The sequence below is a fragment of the Mesoplodon mirus genome, assembly GCF_964341445.2.
Source record: "Mesoplodon mirus genome assembly, chromosome: 1".
NCBI classification, from domain to species: Eukaryota; Metazoa; Chordata; class Mammalia; order Artiodactyla; family Ziphiidae; genus Mesoplodon; species Mesoplodon mirus.
This window is the reverse complement of record NC_138976.1, coordinates 70,885,917-70,902,036: the sequence shown is the minus strand read 5'-3', so window position 1 is coordinate 70,902,036 and position 16,120 is coordinate 70,885,917. Positions and strand designations below refer to the sequence as shown.

The window sequence follows — 16,120 nt, the reverse complement described above, 5'->3', positions numbered from 1 at the left end:
TTCATTCAGACAGGACAGGGTTAAAGGAGCAGCTGCTTCGGGGGCTCTGGCTCACTCAGGCTGGGGAGAGGTAGGGGTACGGATGCGGGTGGAGCCTGCGGCGGCAGAGGCTGGCGTGACGTTGCACCAGCCTGAGGCGCGCTGTGTGTTCTCCCGGGAAATTGTCCCTGGATCACGGGACCCTGGCAGTGGCGGGCTGCACAGGCTCCCGGGAGGGGAGGTGTGGAGAGTGACCTGTGCTCGCACACAGGCTTCTTGGTGTCGGCAGCAGTGGCCTTACCGTCTCATGCCTGTCTCTGGGCTCCGCACTTTTAGCCACGGCTCGCGCCCGTCTCTGGAGCTCCTTTAAGCAGCGCTCTTAATCCCCTCTCCTCACGCACCAGGAAACAAAAAGGGAAGAAAACGTCTCTTGCCTCTTCGGCAGCTCCAGACTTTTTCCCAGACTCCCTCCCGGCTAGCCGTGGCACACTAACCCCCTGCAGGCTGTGTTCACGCCGCCAGCCCCAGTCCTCTCCCTGCGCTCCGACCGAAGCCCGAGCCTCAGCTCCCAGGCCCACCCGTCCCGGCGGGTGAGCAGACAATCCTCTCGGGCTGGTGAGTGCTGGTAGGCACCGATCCTCTGCACAGTAATCTCTCAGCTTTGCCCTCCGCCCCCGTGTCGCTGCGCTCTCCTCCGTGGCTCCCCCCACTGCGCCACCCGCAGTCTCCGCCTGCGAAGGGGCTTCTAGTGTGTGGAAACCTTTCCTCCTTCACGGCTCCCTCCCACTGGTGCAGGTCCTGTCCCTATCCTTTTGTCTCTGTTTATTCTTTTTTCTTTTGTCCTACCCAGGTATGTGGGGAGTTTCTTGCCTTTTGGGGGGTCTGAGGTCTTCTGTCAGCATTCAGTAGGTGTTCTGTAGGAGTTGTTCCACGTGTAGATGAATTTCTCATGTATCTGTGGGGAGGAAGGTGATCTCCGCGTCTTACTCTTTGCCATCTTACCCCTCTCCTCCTCTGTTCAGAGTTTATCTTTCCTTTGAAGAACTCAATCTTACCATATGATGGCAGAAAACTTCTTTACAATCATAAAGTAACATTGCAGGGTTGTGTTTTTTTAATCCTGTTTGTCCATAAATAGGCCTAAAACAAATTAATGAGTTTACAGTATTATTTTGAATAATACTGAATAAGTGTATGTATACATATATGTATATACATATAATATAGTACATATATGCACATATTACATAAGATTATTGAAATATTATACAAGAAACATAATAATAAAGAATTACTTTGAATATCAGTGGGTTTGTCTGAGCCCTCCACAATAATCTCTCTCCTTACAGTGTGGAATTGCTGAGTGGACTCTGATTAGAACGTGGGTTACAACAGAGTACCTTACGTTAGGGTCCCCATAGCAAGCAGGGAAGACCCAAACCTGCCGCAGTAATTACACAATTTTTCTCAAAATAATGGGTTCTTTGAGACTCCTGAAAATTTGTTTCATTATATATTTGACAAAAGGGCTTGATAGTTTGCTTTCCTATTAGTCTGATGTGAATATGATAGGTTACATTTAAAAGTTCTTTAAAATTACTGCAGAGTTGTTTTCATTGATTAAAGAAGCTAACCATAAACCTGGTTTGAAATTCTGCCTGAAGCAGTTTTCCTGTCAGTTTATTTGCTTCATGGCAACTGATTGAAACCAGAGGGGATATTCAGGCAGAAGCTGGGTGGCCCTGAGATTCTGTGATTCCTTGGGTATTCTTAAAAGGCCACACAGTCATAAAAACAAACAATAAATGCAGCTGTTTTTTGTTTTAGGTCACTCCTTAGACTTTCAGTGATCTCCCAAGCAATGGAATTAGAAACTTGATCAGAATTCCTAAGTTGCTGTGGATTGACAGATAATAATTACAGTTGAACTTGCCTGTTAGGCACCTTTCCATGAAGGCCAAGGCAAGCAGCAAGTTTAAATTTGTGAAAAAATTACAGAGAATGCTCATTGTGTAGCAGGACTACATACTATTGCCCAAAGCAAAGATTTGGTTTTTAGTCACATTCCCAGAAAACTCTTTGTCGCAGGAAATAGACCTGAGCTTTTTTGGAGTCAGGGAGACTAATTTATATTCTTTTCTGTTGATCTTCAACAGTTATTTAACTCAGTTTTCTCATCTGTAAAATGGGAATGATATCCATATTTTGAGAGTCACTAGAAGAAATGAAAGAATATGTAAGGTTTATGTAAGATATCTGGCAATAATGGGAGTTCAAGAAATCATAAATTATATTACACCAGCAGAGTATTTGCCTCACTTTTCCTTGTATGGTACTTTTTAATGCTTCTTTTAATTCTACTGTTAAACTATCCCCATTGTTGTAGCTGCATTACTTCTCTGAGTTTAGGGAACCGTGGAGATAAAGAATTGCTTATATCTTCCCAAGTCATTTGTAGTATAAAAGGAATTCTTGTCTTCCTTGGTTGTTTTTCTAGAACATGGAAGTACCAGCAGTAAGTAGGCAACATGCCACCCTTCTGTTCAACACAGCCCTGGAACAAAGCAAATGGGACTTGTGTCGACACATGATTCGATTTCTTAAAGCCATTGGCTCTGGAGAATCTGAGACGCCTCCATCCACACCTACAGCTCAGGTTAGTTGCAGAATTGCACAGCTTCTCTAGGCCATTACACCCACGTGGCATCTTCCTCTAACTGTATGGTGTGTAATCATAGGAACCCAGTTCAAGTGGTGGATTTGAGTTCTTCAGGAATCGAAGCATCAGTTTATCCCAGTCAGCTGAAAATGTTCCTGCTAGTAAATTCAGCTTACAGAAAACACTAAGTATGCCGTCTGGCCCTTCTGGAAAAAGGTAAAAGAATGAAGAGCCGTTACTGGTTTTAGGGCATTCTGCGACACATTGCATTTCAGGGTATTTGTAAAATTGCATCTTGGGAAAACAACCATTTGATCCAATTGCAATTCCTTTTTACATTCCCAAAAGGCTTCCCTTTTTTCTTTCTCTAAAGTTCACTTCTTTATTCTTTGTACAGCTTCTGCCCTTTGTACTGGAGTAGAACTTGGTGTGCCCATGCTGAATGCCACTAACTTTAAATTACCTCTGATAATAGAGGACCAGAATAAAAAGGAAGATAGATAAGTCTGCAGATAATTCAAAAGCCTTCTTACAGTCAGCAGTTTTACCCTTCTTTCCAACTATACCTCTTGACAAAAAGTAAAATTTAGTTCTCATGTACTTGACTCTCCTGTGACTCTTTTGAGTGGAGAAGTCATTAAACAGTGGAAGCTGAAAAGAAGTGTATCCTGGAGCCTGAAACCTACATTACACATAGATGGGTTATTGTCTCCTGAGAGGTAACTGTGAACTCATACTGAACATTATAAAATAGAATTTCCTCCGTTTTGTGAGGTCCTTGTATTCCTTCCTGTGTTATTTGGTTCTGTGTGTATTCTTACTACAGTGCCTGATACGTAGTGAGAGCTTATTGAACATTTTTTATTGTGATGTTTTACTGCTTTTTCTTATCATACCCATTAATATAGCGCCATTCCCAGCACGTGCACACACACACACACACACACACACAAACACAAACACACACAGTAATGGACCATAAACAAGTTAAATGCAACCATGGAGGATTGTGAACAATTGCCAGGCAAACAGTAGCTTCTCAGCCATGCCCTGAATTTAAAAGTGCTGGCTAGGGCTTCCCTGGTGGCGCAGTGGTTGAGAGTCCGCCTGCCGATGCAGGGGACACAGGCTCATGCCCCGTTCCGGGAAGATCCCACACGCCGCGGAGCGGCTGGGCCCGTGAGCCATGGCTCCTGAGCCTGCGCGTCCAGAGCCTGTGCTCCACAATGGGAGAGGCCACAACAGTGAGAGGCCCGCGTACCGCAAAAAAATAAAATAAAAAAAAAATAATAATAAAATAAAAGTGTTGGCTAATATATACTAAGCACTCACTATGTGCTAGGCACGGTTCTAAGCATTTCCGTGTGTAGGTCTTTCAGTCCTTACAACAGCTCCATATGGGTAGATACTGTTCCACATTACACAGGTGAAAAACAGAGGCCCAGAAAAATAAACTTGCTTTATGTTCGTACAACGAATGTGTGGCAGAGCCAAGATCTGAATCCAGGCAGTCCTGCTCCAGTACTGCCTCTTGCTGAAAGCACCCCGTCACCCACCAGACCAGTTATATCACGTCAGTTCATGTGAATAAGGGACAATAGACTATATTTAGCAGTTAATTTTTAAAAATCCGTTTTGTTTTTATGTGTCTGTAAAACTCACATTAAGAGACTTCATTTCACTGTGCTTCTCTCTCGTTAGTTTCTTTGATCTGATATTCCCTCTTTTCATTGGTCTTTTCAAATACAGCATTTATTTGCTCCCTTTCTTTCCTTTATCCAGCCACCATCCTCTTCCTGGTTTGACTTAGTCAGTCTCCTGTTCTTTCCTATTCTATGTTTTCATTATACAAATATGTTTTAAGAGGCTACTATGATCCAGGTATTGTTTAATAGATTGTGGTATCACATGGAGAAGCCCTAATACTTTATCTTCAATCAGAATTCGATCTTAGATGTCTTACCTCCTTGTCAGCGTTTTCAGTGTTACTTCATAAAAGTATTTGAAGTCCTCCAGTGAAGATTGTTCTGTAGCTTTCTTGTGTTCCCACTTACAGATGGAGCAAAGACAGTGACTGTGCTGAGAACATGTATATTGATATGATGCTCTGGAGACATGCCCGGCGTCTCTTAGAAGAAGTTCGGCTAAAGGATCTCGGCTGCTTTGCAGCCCAGCTGGGCTTTGAACTAATTAGTTGGCTATGCAAGGAACGTACCCGAGCTGCCCGAGTAGACAACTTTGTGTTAGCCCTGAAGAGACTCCACAAAGATTTCCTGTGGCCACTTCCCATCATCCCAGCTTCTTCTCTCAGTTCTCCTTTCAAAAATGGAAAATACCGAACAGGTAATGTAGGCTTTGTGTTACTTGTACAGGGAGGATTGTATTTTGCTCCAAATATTTAGACATTTTGCTGTTAGTTGATATTCAAGGAAGTCTTTTCATTCCAAGGTCAGAACAGATAAAAGCTAACTCTTTGTGCATCACTTGGAACATCCACCATTTGACTAAGGATGTAAATAAAGTAGAACATATGTCTCTAAGTCTTATGACCTTGAAGTCTAATTTATAAATCCAACCAATTGTTGTATCAGATGATCAGCAAGTTGAGCATTGACTGAACATAGAAGCTCCCACATTTTTTTTTGTAGGAAGGAGTTATTAATCACAGACCTCAAAATAAGCTAAATTGTGACTTAACCTGACAGGACTCATTCCAGAGAAATGGTAAAAATGCATCTTGAGAGCTTGGGCCATCTTCTAAATTAGGAGAGGACAAAGTGAAACTGTATTTTGATAAAAGAAAAACGTTTTTTAGTTCAGGTCTTTTAAAGAAGACTGTTGTAATTATTATCACTTACGAAAATTCAAACAAAAACCTTTATTATGGCATTTGGAAACTTCATGTCATGTTAAAACCAAGGAAAATCATTTAAAGATGACCAGAATAAAGTTTTGCCTAGTTGTAGTAAGATACATGATGATATAAGATGACTGCTGGGTGGCGTTATATAGTCAGTCCATTCTGTTACAGTCCCACATCCCTGGTTCAGTGGATGGATGATGCAGTGTAGGGACAGTAATTAGCTCTGAACTTTTAGTATTTGGGGTTGGTGAGGGAAGAGAAGCTGAAAGAACTGAATTGGAAATGGCAGTGTGTACACCTTTAATTCCCAGTTTTTTCTTTGTTTTTGGACCTACCTTGCAGTGGGAGAGCAGCTCTTAACGTCCCAGTCAGCTGACCCTTTTTTGAACCTTGAGATAGACGCTGGCATCTCTAATGTCCAACGAAGTCAGAGCTGGCTCGGCAACATCGGCCCCATGCATCATGAAATAGACACAGCCTCATCCCATGGACCACAGATGCAAGACGCCTTCCTTTCACCTTTATCTAATAAAGGTAGATATCATTTTAAACCCTAGCTCTTCTTCAGTTCCTGTGGAGGAAAGTTTATATGCTATAGCACTTCAGAGAGAGAGCTTCACTCTTTTCTTTCAAGATATGTCCTTGAGGATTAGGCATTAGTATGTGCTGGAGAGGTGGATAGTTATTAGAACAAGGCCATATTGGCCTTGACTATACTTTGCCAGGTTTATTTTAGATAAATGAAATAGGTAAATTCTTATTACAGCTCAGCACTAATAAATGAACCTTTGTAATCAACTTTAATGATACAGAAGCACTAACTTTGAACCTCAAGTAAGCAAAATGTTATCCGTGTGTAAAGAATTCCATTCTTCTCATAGGTAGACCTGTATCATAAAAAATTGTACCCAGTTATCTTCTATTTTTTTATTTCACTGATACAAATCTATGGAAAAATTTTTTTCTCTTATAAATTCCTGCATGATATCCTTAATTTTGCCTCTTAGCCTTCAAAGCCTAAAATATTACTGTCTGACCCTTTATCAAAAAGTGTGTGTCAACTTCTGCAATTATAGTAATGGTTACATTACATATTGAAGAAGTTTTAAAGTGATTTATGTTGTTTAGGTTTATATAAGAACTTAAGTAGCAATTGGTCCGATTTTCTGGAGTTTTTTAATGGCCAGGCATTCACCTGATGTTTGATTTTCAGTGTGTCATCACTGTTGCCGGAGCTTCTGCCATGTGGAGAGGCATATAGCTGCCATGACTTTCTTTTTAAATTTTGGTAGAATACATGTAAAATTTACTATCTTAACCATTTTTAAGTGTACAGTTCAATGCTATTAACTACATTTTTATTGTTGTGCAACCAACCTGCAGAACTCTTAATTCTTTTCATCTTGCAAAACCAAAACTCTATACTCGGAATAACAGCTCCCCATCCCTCTCTCCCCCAACTCCTGGCAACTACCATTCTATTTTCTGTCTCTGTGTATGTCTTTTTGTGTCTGGCTTCTTTCACTTAGCATAATGTTCTCAAAGTTCATCCCTGTTGTAGCATGCATGGAAATTTCCTTTCTTTTTAAGGCTGAATAATATTCCATTATGTGTTTATACCACCTTTTATCCATCCATCAGGGGACATTTGCATTGCTTCCACCTTTTGGTTAATTGTGAGTTATGCTGTAATGAATGTGGGAGTACAGTGAACATGGGAGGTCTCTTCGAGACCCTACTTTCAATTCTTTTGGGTATATACCCAGAAGTAGGACTGACAGATCATATGGTAATTCTGTTTTCAATTTTTTTCCCATAGCAGCTGTACCGTTTTACATTCCTACCAACATTGTCAAGGATTCCAGTTTTGCCACATCCTCACCAACACTTATTTGCTGGTTTTGTTGATAGCAGCATCCTAATGGACGTGAGGTGGCATCATTGCTTTTTTTGAGAAAACTTTTTAAAGAGGTCACTTCAAACATATTTAAAAAGGAGAAATAATAGTATAATGGACGCCCTCCACCCAGCCCCCACTCCAGTTATTACCAACTGAGGAACAAATTTGTTTTATCCACTTTCCCCTTCCTGTATTATTGAACTAAATCCAAGACATGATATATTTTATCTGTGAACATTTCAGTATATATTTCTGAAGACTCTTCTTGAAAATAATGATAATCACACCATTAACATCTCTCTAAAAATTTAATAGTAATTCCTTAATACCATCAAATATCCAGTAAATATTCAAATTCCAACTGTTTTATAATGTCATAATTTTTTTATGGTTTGAATCAAGATCCAAATAAGATTCACACACTATGATTATGTTTTTTAATTTTCTTTTTAGTGATTGTTCCCCCTCTGCATCTCTTTTTTTTCCCCCTTGCAATTTATTCATTGAATAAACTTGCTTCTGTGGACTTTTCTTATGATGTGGATTTTAGGTTATTACATCTTCATGGTTTAAACAGTTTCCTCTGTATTTCTTGTAAATTGGTAATTGAATCTAAAAACGGGGTCAGGAATTCCCTGGCGGTCCAGTGGTTAGGACTCTGTACTCTCACTGTGAAGGGGGCCCAGGTTTAATCCCTGGTTAGGGAACTAAAATCTCACAAGCTGCAAAGCGTTCCCCCAACTGCCCCCCCGCCAAAAAAAAAAGGACAAATTATTGCTAGGTTTTTGGGTTTTTTTTCAGCGGTGGGCAAGACTACTTTTTAGGTAGTATAAAGGCACATAACGCCTGGTTACCTCTCTAATAATTTTTTTTTTATATCTACTACTATTGATGTAACATGGGAGTTTTAGTAGTGGATTTAATGTTTTGGTCTCAAAATCCTGAAGAGAAATCAACATCTGAGAGACAGCTAATATTTATAATGAAAGGAAAACATATTTTCTACATGAAGCTAGTTTGTAACTTTTGGCAATTCTTCATCAGGTGATGAATGCAGTATTGGTTCAGCCACAGACTTGACTGAAAGTAGCTCCATGGTGGATGGAGACTGGACAATGGTGGATGAAAATTTCTCCACACTCAGTTTAACTCAGTCAGACCTAGAGCACATCTCCATGGAGCTGGCAAGTAAAGGGCCTCACAAATCCCAGGTTCAGCTTCGGTGAGTTTCTCAGCATTTTGAAAGCATAGAATGCCTACTCAGGATACTTGGGCAAATTGGGTACGGAGGCTACTTTCCCGATAATGATTGCCCTTATGTACATCTGTAGATCATTTTTAGCATCAGTCATTTTTGTTTCTGCTTATATATGTAGGTATTTGCTACACATCTTCATGGAGGCAGGATGTCTGGACTGGTGTGTTGTTATAGGCCTGATTCTCAGAGAATCCTCAATAATCAACCAGATTTTGGTTATTATACAATCTTCAGAGGTAGATGGAGAGATGTTACAGAACATAAAGACAGGGCTGCATGCTGTGGACAGATGGGCCTCTACAGATTGGTAAGTACTAGTTTCATTAGGTTTGTTATCTTCACTGTCCTTTGGTGAATCCTGTCCTTTCACATTAAGGCTAAGTTCTGGTTCATTTATTTGGAGATTTTTTAGGTTGCTAGAAATAAAATCTCCTTTTGTATATTCACTTTAAAGGTTAGTTTCTTTAGTTACCATTTTATACCAGTTTAGATGAGTAATATCCATTGAGATAGTGTTGGTCAGTGAATACATGTCACTGACTCAAGACTGCAGTACAAATGATCTTAGAACTAGGGTGGAACTTAGATTTTTAGTTCTGTCAAACAGAAGGTAATAACCTAAAAATATCTGCTTGAGAAGATAAAATTTGAGGTCTATGTGAATTTAACATCCCATGGCAATTACTAACAAGCCCAAATTAAGAGTAGTGAATGAAGTTAAAAGAGCCTGGGATTCTACCCCTTTGTCACCAGTTATGTGTGGATTTGGGATTTCCCTTACTTGGGTCTAGTTTTCCTTACTTGGTAGATTCATTCATGTTAAATGTTCTCTGAAGGTCCTGTTTTTCAAGTCTAAAATCCTATCGTTGCTTAGATTATAGAATATGATTTTTAATCGTAATACTGGATAAAGAATATCAGTCTTTGCTCTTTGTGCTCACACTTACATTATGTGCTGCTCCTTCTATGGTGGCCTTGGCACCTAAAAAGCCTTTCCTCCCGACCCTTCTGTGCCTCCTCCCCTCCCCCACAATCTATCATTGACCTTACTATATCAGTGCTTAGTAGGAATTCATCCATAACATGCTATGGAGCCTTTTGAATGTGGCAGAGGAGAGCTAATTTCCTTTTTCTTCTACTTAGTCCTGGATATAAGCCATTTTTAAACATCATTAAGCCACAACTGCAGAAACTCAGTGAGATAACAGAAGAGCAGGTCCAGCCTGAAGCCTTCCAGCCAATAACTGTGGGTAAGACTCCTGAACAGACTAGCCCCCGGGCAGAGGAGAACAGGAGCTCCTCCGGCCACGGGAGCATCCCCCAGGGCGAGGTCGGAGGTAGCAGTTTGGTCAGCCGGAAAGAGGAGGACACAACCCGAGCAGAGGAGGAGGAACCTTTTCAGGATGGGACTTATGACTGTTCTGTGTCCTAACAACAATGGGTGCCGTCACCACGGGCAGTATTAATTAGCAGCAGCATGCAGCTGAGGACACTGTGACCTAGTTGGATGATTTAACCAGGGAGAGAACTCAGCTCTGAGACTCTGGTAAGGTATTACTAAATTTTAACTAACTTTCTCCTCTAAGAAATTGAGTCCATAAAAATGTGATATCAAAAAAATCATCTTTCAAAACAAAAAAAATCATCTTTCATAAAAAAATTTTTTAAGCTGCAGTGGAAGTAATAAAGAATATTGTACAGGGCCTCCCTGGTGGCGCAGTGGTTGAGAGTCCGCCTGCCGATGCAGGGGATACGGGTTCGTGCCCCGGTCTGGGAGGATCCCATATGCCGCGGAGCGGCTGGGCCCGTGAGCCATGGCCGCTGGGCCTGCGCATCCGGAGCCTGTGCTCCGCAACGGGAGAGGCCACAACAGTGAGAGGCCCGCGTACCGCAAAAAGAAAAAAAAAAAAAAAAGAATATTGTACAGATGTACATGAGAATATTTTGGTTTTATTCTTAAAGGTTGGTAGCTCTTAAACCACAGGGATTGTTTTGTCCCAGATGAGCAAAACACTTTTCACTACTTACAGCTTCCTATGTTTTCTGGTTCAGCGTGTGTTCAGACTGCTTTTTAAAAACAAATGCTAAGGTGCTTGCTATAGCTCATCAAGTACTTGAGCTACCTGTATGCCCCCTTGGATCAAGAGCACTGGCCTCCCTAATTGGGCCTCTGAATAGATGCCTGCCCTAGCATAAGAAGTGCCTGTATGAAGGAGACATGCTCCTCTTATAGCCTGTTAAATCCCGGTCCTGAATTGATGGAAGCTATTTACCTGTGAGTCAGTGTGCCTGCTTTTTAAGCAAGCTTGGTTCCTGCTAGGTCAGCGTGCGCTGAGGTCTGAGGAATTCTTATCAATTATGCTATTAGATACCACTAAACTATTTTGTATCAAAGAATTGTTATCTTTTTGTGAGTACTCTTGTGTAAGTATACTCAAAGGCACTGTTCATATTTTTAGGGCTTGTACTATAATTTGTAAGGTTTTATGCTGGATTCTGCATGGCTATAGATACTCACTCTTGGAACAAAGACAGGGCTTGCTCTTCTTTCCAAATATAAGCAGTCTTCATAGAGGAAGACAGGTTTATTGGCTTGGTCATAAGCTTGGTCATTGGCTTGGTCATAACAGAAATGGTCACACTGATCATGAAATGAAACAGGTTTTGTTCAAATTAATGTAGTTTCTTATTTATTGCTTTTATAAATTGAATAAAAATGGACTTTTATGTAAATAGACTGCTGAATCCTGTATTATCACAGCTACTAAAAATTAGTATGTAAAGAATGCATTCTTCATTGTAACTTTTTAAATATTTTATGTATTTCTAGAAATGACAAACTTTAGTTTTCATACATTATGAAAACATGACTGCATACTCAATTGCTTTAGACTGAACACATATCCACTGTATGTACATCAATTACCTTATAACAGTATTAATTTAGATAGCTTGTTTGTACTGTGCAATTTGAACAAAGGAATGCAATGTTATTTTTTACAAAAATGAACTTATTTTTATAATACAATGTATTTGATGTGGACCAAATTCATACCACTATGTAAAACAGCCTCTCTTCTCATAGTGCAATTACAGTTTAGAAATAAAATTTGGTCCTCTATCCTTGCTTTTTAAAGTAAATGGCTAGCTTTAGTTGTCCTAGCCAGGTTTCCTCTGAAGGGAAACCCAAAACCATTTTGAAAATGCTTTGTTCATAACTCATCAAACGGTTTTAAATTATTGAGTTTGGTAATTTACTATCACTTACTTTTCACATTACAAGTGCAATAATTTCACATACAAAAACTCCTGAATGGGTGGAATATGTGATAACTGGTACCTGGTCCTTCTGGTGCTATGTTTATTTAAGCCTTTGTTTTAAACCACCTTTCCCTGAATTTTAAGATAGAAAATGTTTCCCATGTGAGTGCATGCAGCCCAGCAAGAAACTAAACTGAAGAATTTCTTCTCCTGTCCTAGTCCATTAGAAGAACTAGCATTACTTTTGTGTTTGGTGTATTTAATCAATAAAAATGACTTACCATTGTAAACAGCTATGATCTTTTTCAGGTATCCTAATGTGCTGCTGGGTTCATCTTGCACTCTTAAAAGCAGGGCACCAATAAGTTAACTGTATTCCTGTGGTTAACGCCATGAACGAAACTTTTCTTATATAAACTACTTGTTTTTCAACTAAGATATAGGTGGCCCCAAGGCAAAATAATTGGCAACTTTACAGAAAATTTCTCTTTGGTAATGTGTTAAATTAATTTTAATTCACATTTTAATTTTGCCTTGTTTGGATCACATATCAGCTGTTTAAGCCATAATTTTAACCAGTGAGTTTAAATATTCAATATAACTATTTGAAGTTTAAATTATTTGCTGATACCAAAATAAGAAGTCATTTGGGGGTAGAGTCAACCTTTGCTTGTAATTAAAGTTGCTGCTACTTCTGTAATGTGTATTTTTTTACTTGGTAAAGGGCAATAAAACCATTACATGAACTTTTGTTTATTCATCATCTCAAATTAACAGCAAAAAGTATATGTATTGAAAGTCATAAAAATATTCTTTTCATTATATGATTCTATCTTAGAATTTTCCTTATGAAATAACTAGAAATTTAGATTAAAAATGTGTATGCAGAATTATTTAGAATAGGACCATCAAGAGTTGGCAGCATCCTAGATGCTTGGCAATAAATAGGCAATTGGAACAGACGGTCCATATTGATGACATGGAAAATACTCAAAATATAATGAAATATGATATAAAATTACACATACCAGAGGAAACCAGTCATCTCTAATACGTGTGACTAAAATAATAGGTGGAATTTTGACTTTTTCCTATTTTCCTAAATCTGCTTTCTGTCTCTGAATTTGCCTGTTCTGGACATTTCATTTAAATGGACTTATATGTGGCTTTTTCTGTCTGGCTTTCACTTAGCATGAGGTTTTCAACTTTGTATATTAGTAGTTCATTCCTTTTTAAGGCTGAATAATCCATTTTATGGATATACTACATGTTTATCCATTCATCAGTTGAGGGACATTTGGGTGGTTTCCACTTTTTGACCATTATTAATAATGAACATTGATGTACAAGTTTCTGTGTGTGGACATGTTTTCAGTTCTCTCTAGCAGTGGAAATGCTGGGTCATATAACTGGTTAATTTTTTTGAGGCAATGCCTAGTTGTATTACCAAATGCCTGTGCTTTTTTTTTTTTTTTTTTTTTTTAACATTTCCACTAGCAGTGGAGGAGGGTTCTGGTTTCTACTATCAGCACGTTATTGTCTGTATTTTTGGTTATAGCCATCTAAGTTATGTATGAAGTGGTATCTTATGGTTTAGATTTACATTTCCCTGATGGCTAATGAATGTCTTTTCATATGATTATTAGCCATTCACATCTCTCAGGAGAAAAATATGTATTCACATCCTTTGTGCAATTTCACAAATGGGTCATTTATTTTATCGTTGGTTTGCAAGAGGTTTGCAAGAGGTCTTTATATATTCTGGATACTAGACTTACCAGAGATATGATTTGCAAATATTTTCTCATTCTGAGGGCTTTTCACTTTCATGATACTGTCTTTTGAGGCAAAGAAGTTTTTCATTTTGGTGAAGTCCAACTTTTTCTTTGGTTGCTTGAGCTTTGGGGTGTCATATCCAAGAAACCATTGCCTAATCCTAGGTTATGAAGATTTATGTCTGTGTTTTCTAATGAGTTTTATATTTTAGCACCTGCATTTAGGTCTTTGATCCATTGAGTTAATTTTTATATATGGTATGAAGTAAGAGGTCTATAACTTTGTTCTTTCGTGTTTGAGTATTCAGTTGTTCTAGCACCATACACAGAAAAGATTTTTTTCTTATTGTCGAAAATCAATTGACTATAAATGTATGGGTTTATTTCTGAAACTGTCAGTTGTATTACATCGATCTCTGGGGTCTTTCCTTAATGCCGGTACCACATCGTCTTGATTACTGTTGCTATTTAGTAGGAGATTTTGAATGTGTAGGTTAGTCATAAGTTGTTTTTTTCAGGACCATTTTGGCTCTTCTGGGTCCCGTGCATTTCCATTTGAATTTTACAATCAGCTTGTCAATTTCTGTGCACACCCGCACACACACATAAGGCAGCTAGGATTTTCATAAGGATTGTATTCAGATTAATTTGGAGAATATTGCCGTCTTGATAATATGCCTTCCAGTCCATGAAGATGGGGTGTTTTTCCAGTTATTCATGTCTTTAGTTTCTTTCAGTAGTGTTTTATAGGTACTTTTGTTAAGCTTATTAGTATTTTATTCTTCTTGATGCTATTGCAAATAGAATTGCTTTATTTCTGGATTGTTCTTTGCTAGTATATAAAAATACTATGCTGTAATTGGATCCTACAGCGCTGAATTCATTTACTATTGGGTTGGCCCAAAAGTTCGTTCGGGTTTTTCGTAAGATCTTAGGGAAAAACCCAAATGAACTTTTTGGCTGACCCAACATAAGTTTTTTGTGTGGACTCTTTAGGATTTTCTGTATAGAAGATCATGTCGTCTGCGATTAGAGCCCTGGCCAGAGCCTCCAATACAGTATTCAAGCGGCAATAGTAGATATCCTTGTCCTTCTGACATTAGGGGGTAAGTATTAAGTCTTTCATAAATTAGGATGTTAGCTGTTGAGTTTTTCATGGTTGAGGAAGTTCCCTTCTATCATTAGTTTGTTGAGTGTTTTCTATTGTAAAAAGGTGTTACTTTGTCAAAAAAATTTTGTGCATCTGTTGAGAGTATACTGTAGTTCTTTATTCTAATAATCTGGTATGTGACATGGGTTTTTTGAGGTGTTAAACCAACATTCCATTCTTGGCATACATCCATTTGGTCATGGTGTACGGCCAAACTTGGAGAAAAGAAATTATCAACATCTTATTGTATTTTTTACCAATCAGTCAAATCAGGAAGTAGTGGTACCAAAAAAAGTACTGATGCACCTCAAAAATGCCCAAGATGTTTTTTTGAACAAAAACAGACATAAAGGGCATAGATGCATTTTGGCTTTATTGGCCCTAAAAGAAGGCAAGGTATAATATTTAAGAATAGAAGTTATTCAGAGGGAATTCACTTAGGAAGGGAAGTAACTTGCACAGAGCTCTGGGAGCTCACAAGTCGTACACTGTTTGGGGACTGGTGGTGACCCTTGTGTGAAGATTGGAACGTGCAGTGGGTTACTCTCTGGCTGAAAGACCGTATTTTCTTCCCTCCCTCCTATCCCTATCGATCACTTAATGAAAGATATCTCCTTTATTTATTAGCCCTTCAGTGAATTTTGCCAGTGGCAATGATAAAACTGCTAAATATGCTGTAGCTCAATATTCACCAAGATTGATAGGCCATGGATTTCTGTGAAATTCAGATGCACAATTTCATTCCACAGTAAAATGGATTCCAGTTGAAGTCATGTTGAGTTCTTTGCTCACATGACCCATTAAAATATCAATGATACCACATGAGCCATCTAGGTCTTTTTAACAGCTTTAAAAGGCTCTATACCCTTCAAATATGGGGGATACAGGAAAACAAAATAAAGATCTGTTTCTCTGTTAAAGATACTAACTTGTATGTTAAAAAGTTTATTTCAGTTAAATTATAAGGCAATAATTAATCTTAGCAAACTAGTTGAAAGAAATAGACAGACATAATCATTTTTTCTATAGCTTCCTGAGTCAGCAGTCTGGCTTCATAAGTAGTGGCTCCCTCAGTGGTGACATTTTAGGAATCCTATCGTGCTTATTTACATCTGCTAAAAAAACTTCATGCAAGAATCTTAGGTCAGACACAATGTAAATTTTAAGGATTTCTTCAAAATCGCAACCCTTCACACTTTCCCTGAATGTGCAGTACTGTACATTTTAAATTCTGTAGGAAATGCATTAGAATTTTTTAGAAATGAGTCATTCAAA

General features: G+C 38.7%; 1 protein-coding gene across 7 annotated transcripts in view; it reads left to right on the top strand.

The window, feature by feature from the left end:
* Positions 1 to 14,815, top strand: part of RIC1 (RIC1 homolog, RAB6A GEF complex partner 1) — a 141,917-nt gene extending 127,102 nt beyond the window's left edge. For 6 of the 7 annotated variants that reach the window (XM_082615391.1, XM_082615390.1, XM_082615392.1 and 3 more), the window contains 7 exons: positions 2,477 to 2,635; positions 2,718 to 2,854; positions 4,695 to 4,981; positions 5,844 to 6,035; positions 8,446 to 8,623; positions 8,778 to 8,966; positions 9,803 to 12,666. In XM_082615391.1, the coding sequence (XP_082471517.1) occupies positions 2,477 to 2,635; positions 2,718 to 2,854; positions 4,695 to 4,981; positions 5,844 to 6,035; positions 8,446 to 8,623; positions 8,778 to 8,966; positions 9,803 to 10,091 (1,431 nt within the window). In that variant the 3' untranslated portion in view covers positions 10,092 to 12,666. Of the gene's footprint in view, positions 1 to 2,476; positions 2,636 to 2,717; positions 2,855 to 4,694; positions 4,982 to 5,843; positions 6,036 to 8,445; positions 8,624 to 8,777; positions 8,967 to 9,802; positions 12,667 to 14,691 lie in introns of those variants that run through there. The other variant, XR_014293519.1, reaches the window with a different exon arrangement.
* Positions 14,816 to 16,120: the final 1,305 nt, after the last annotated feature.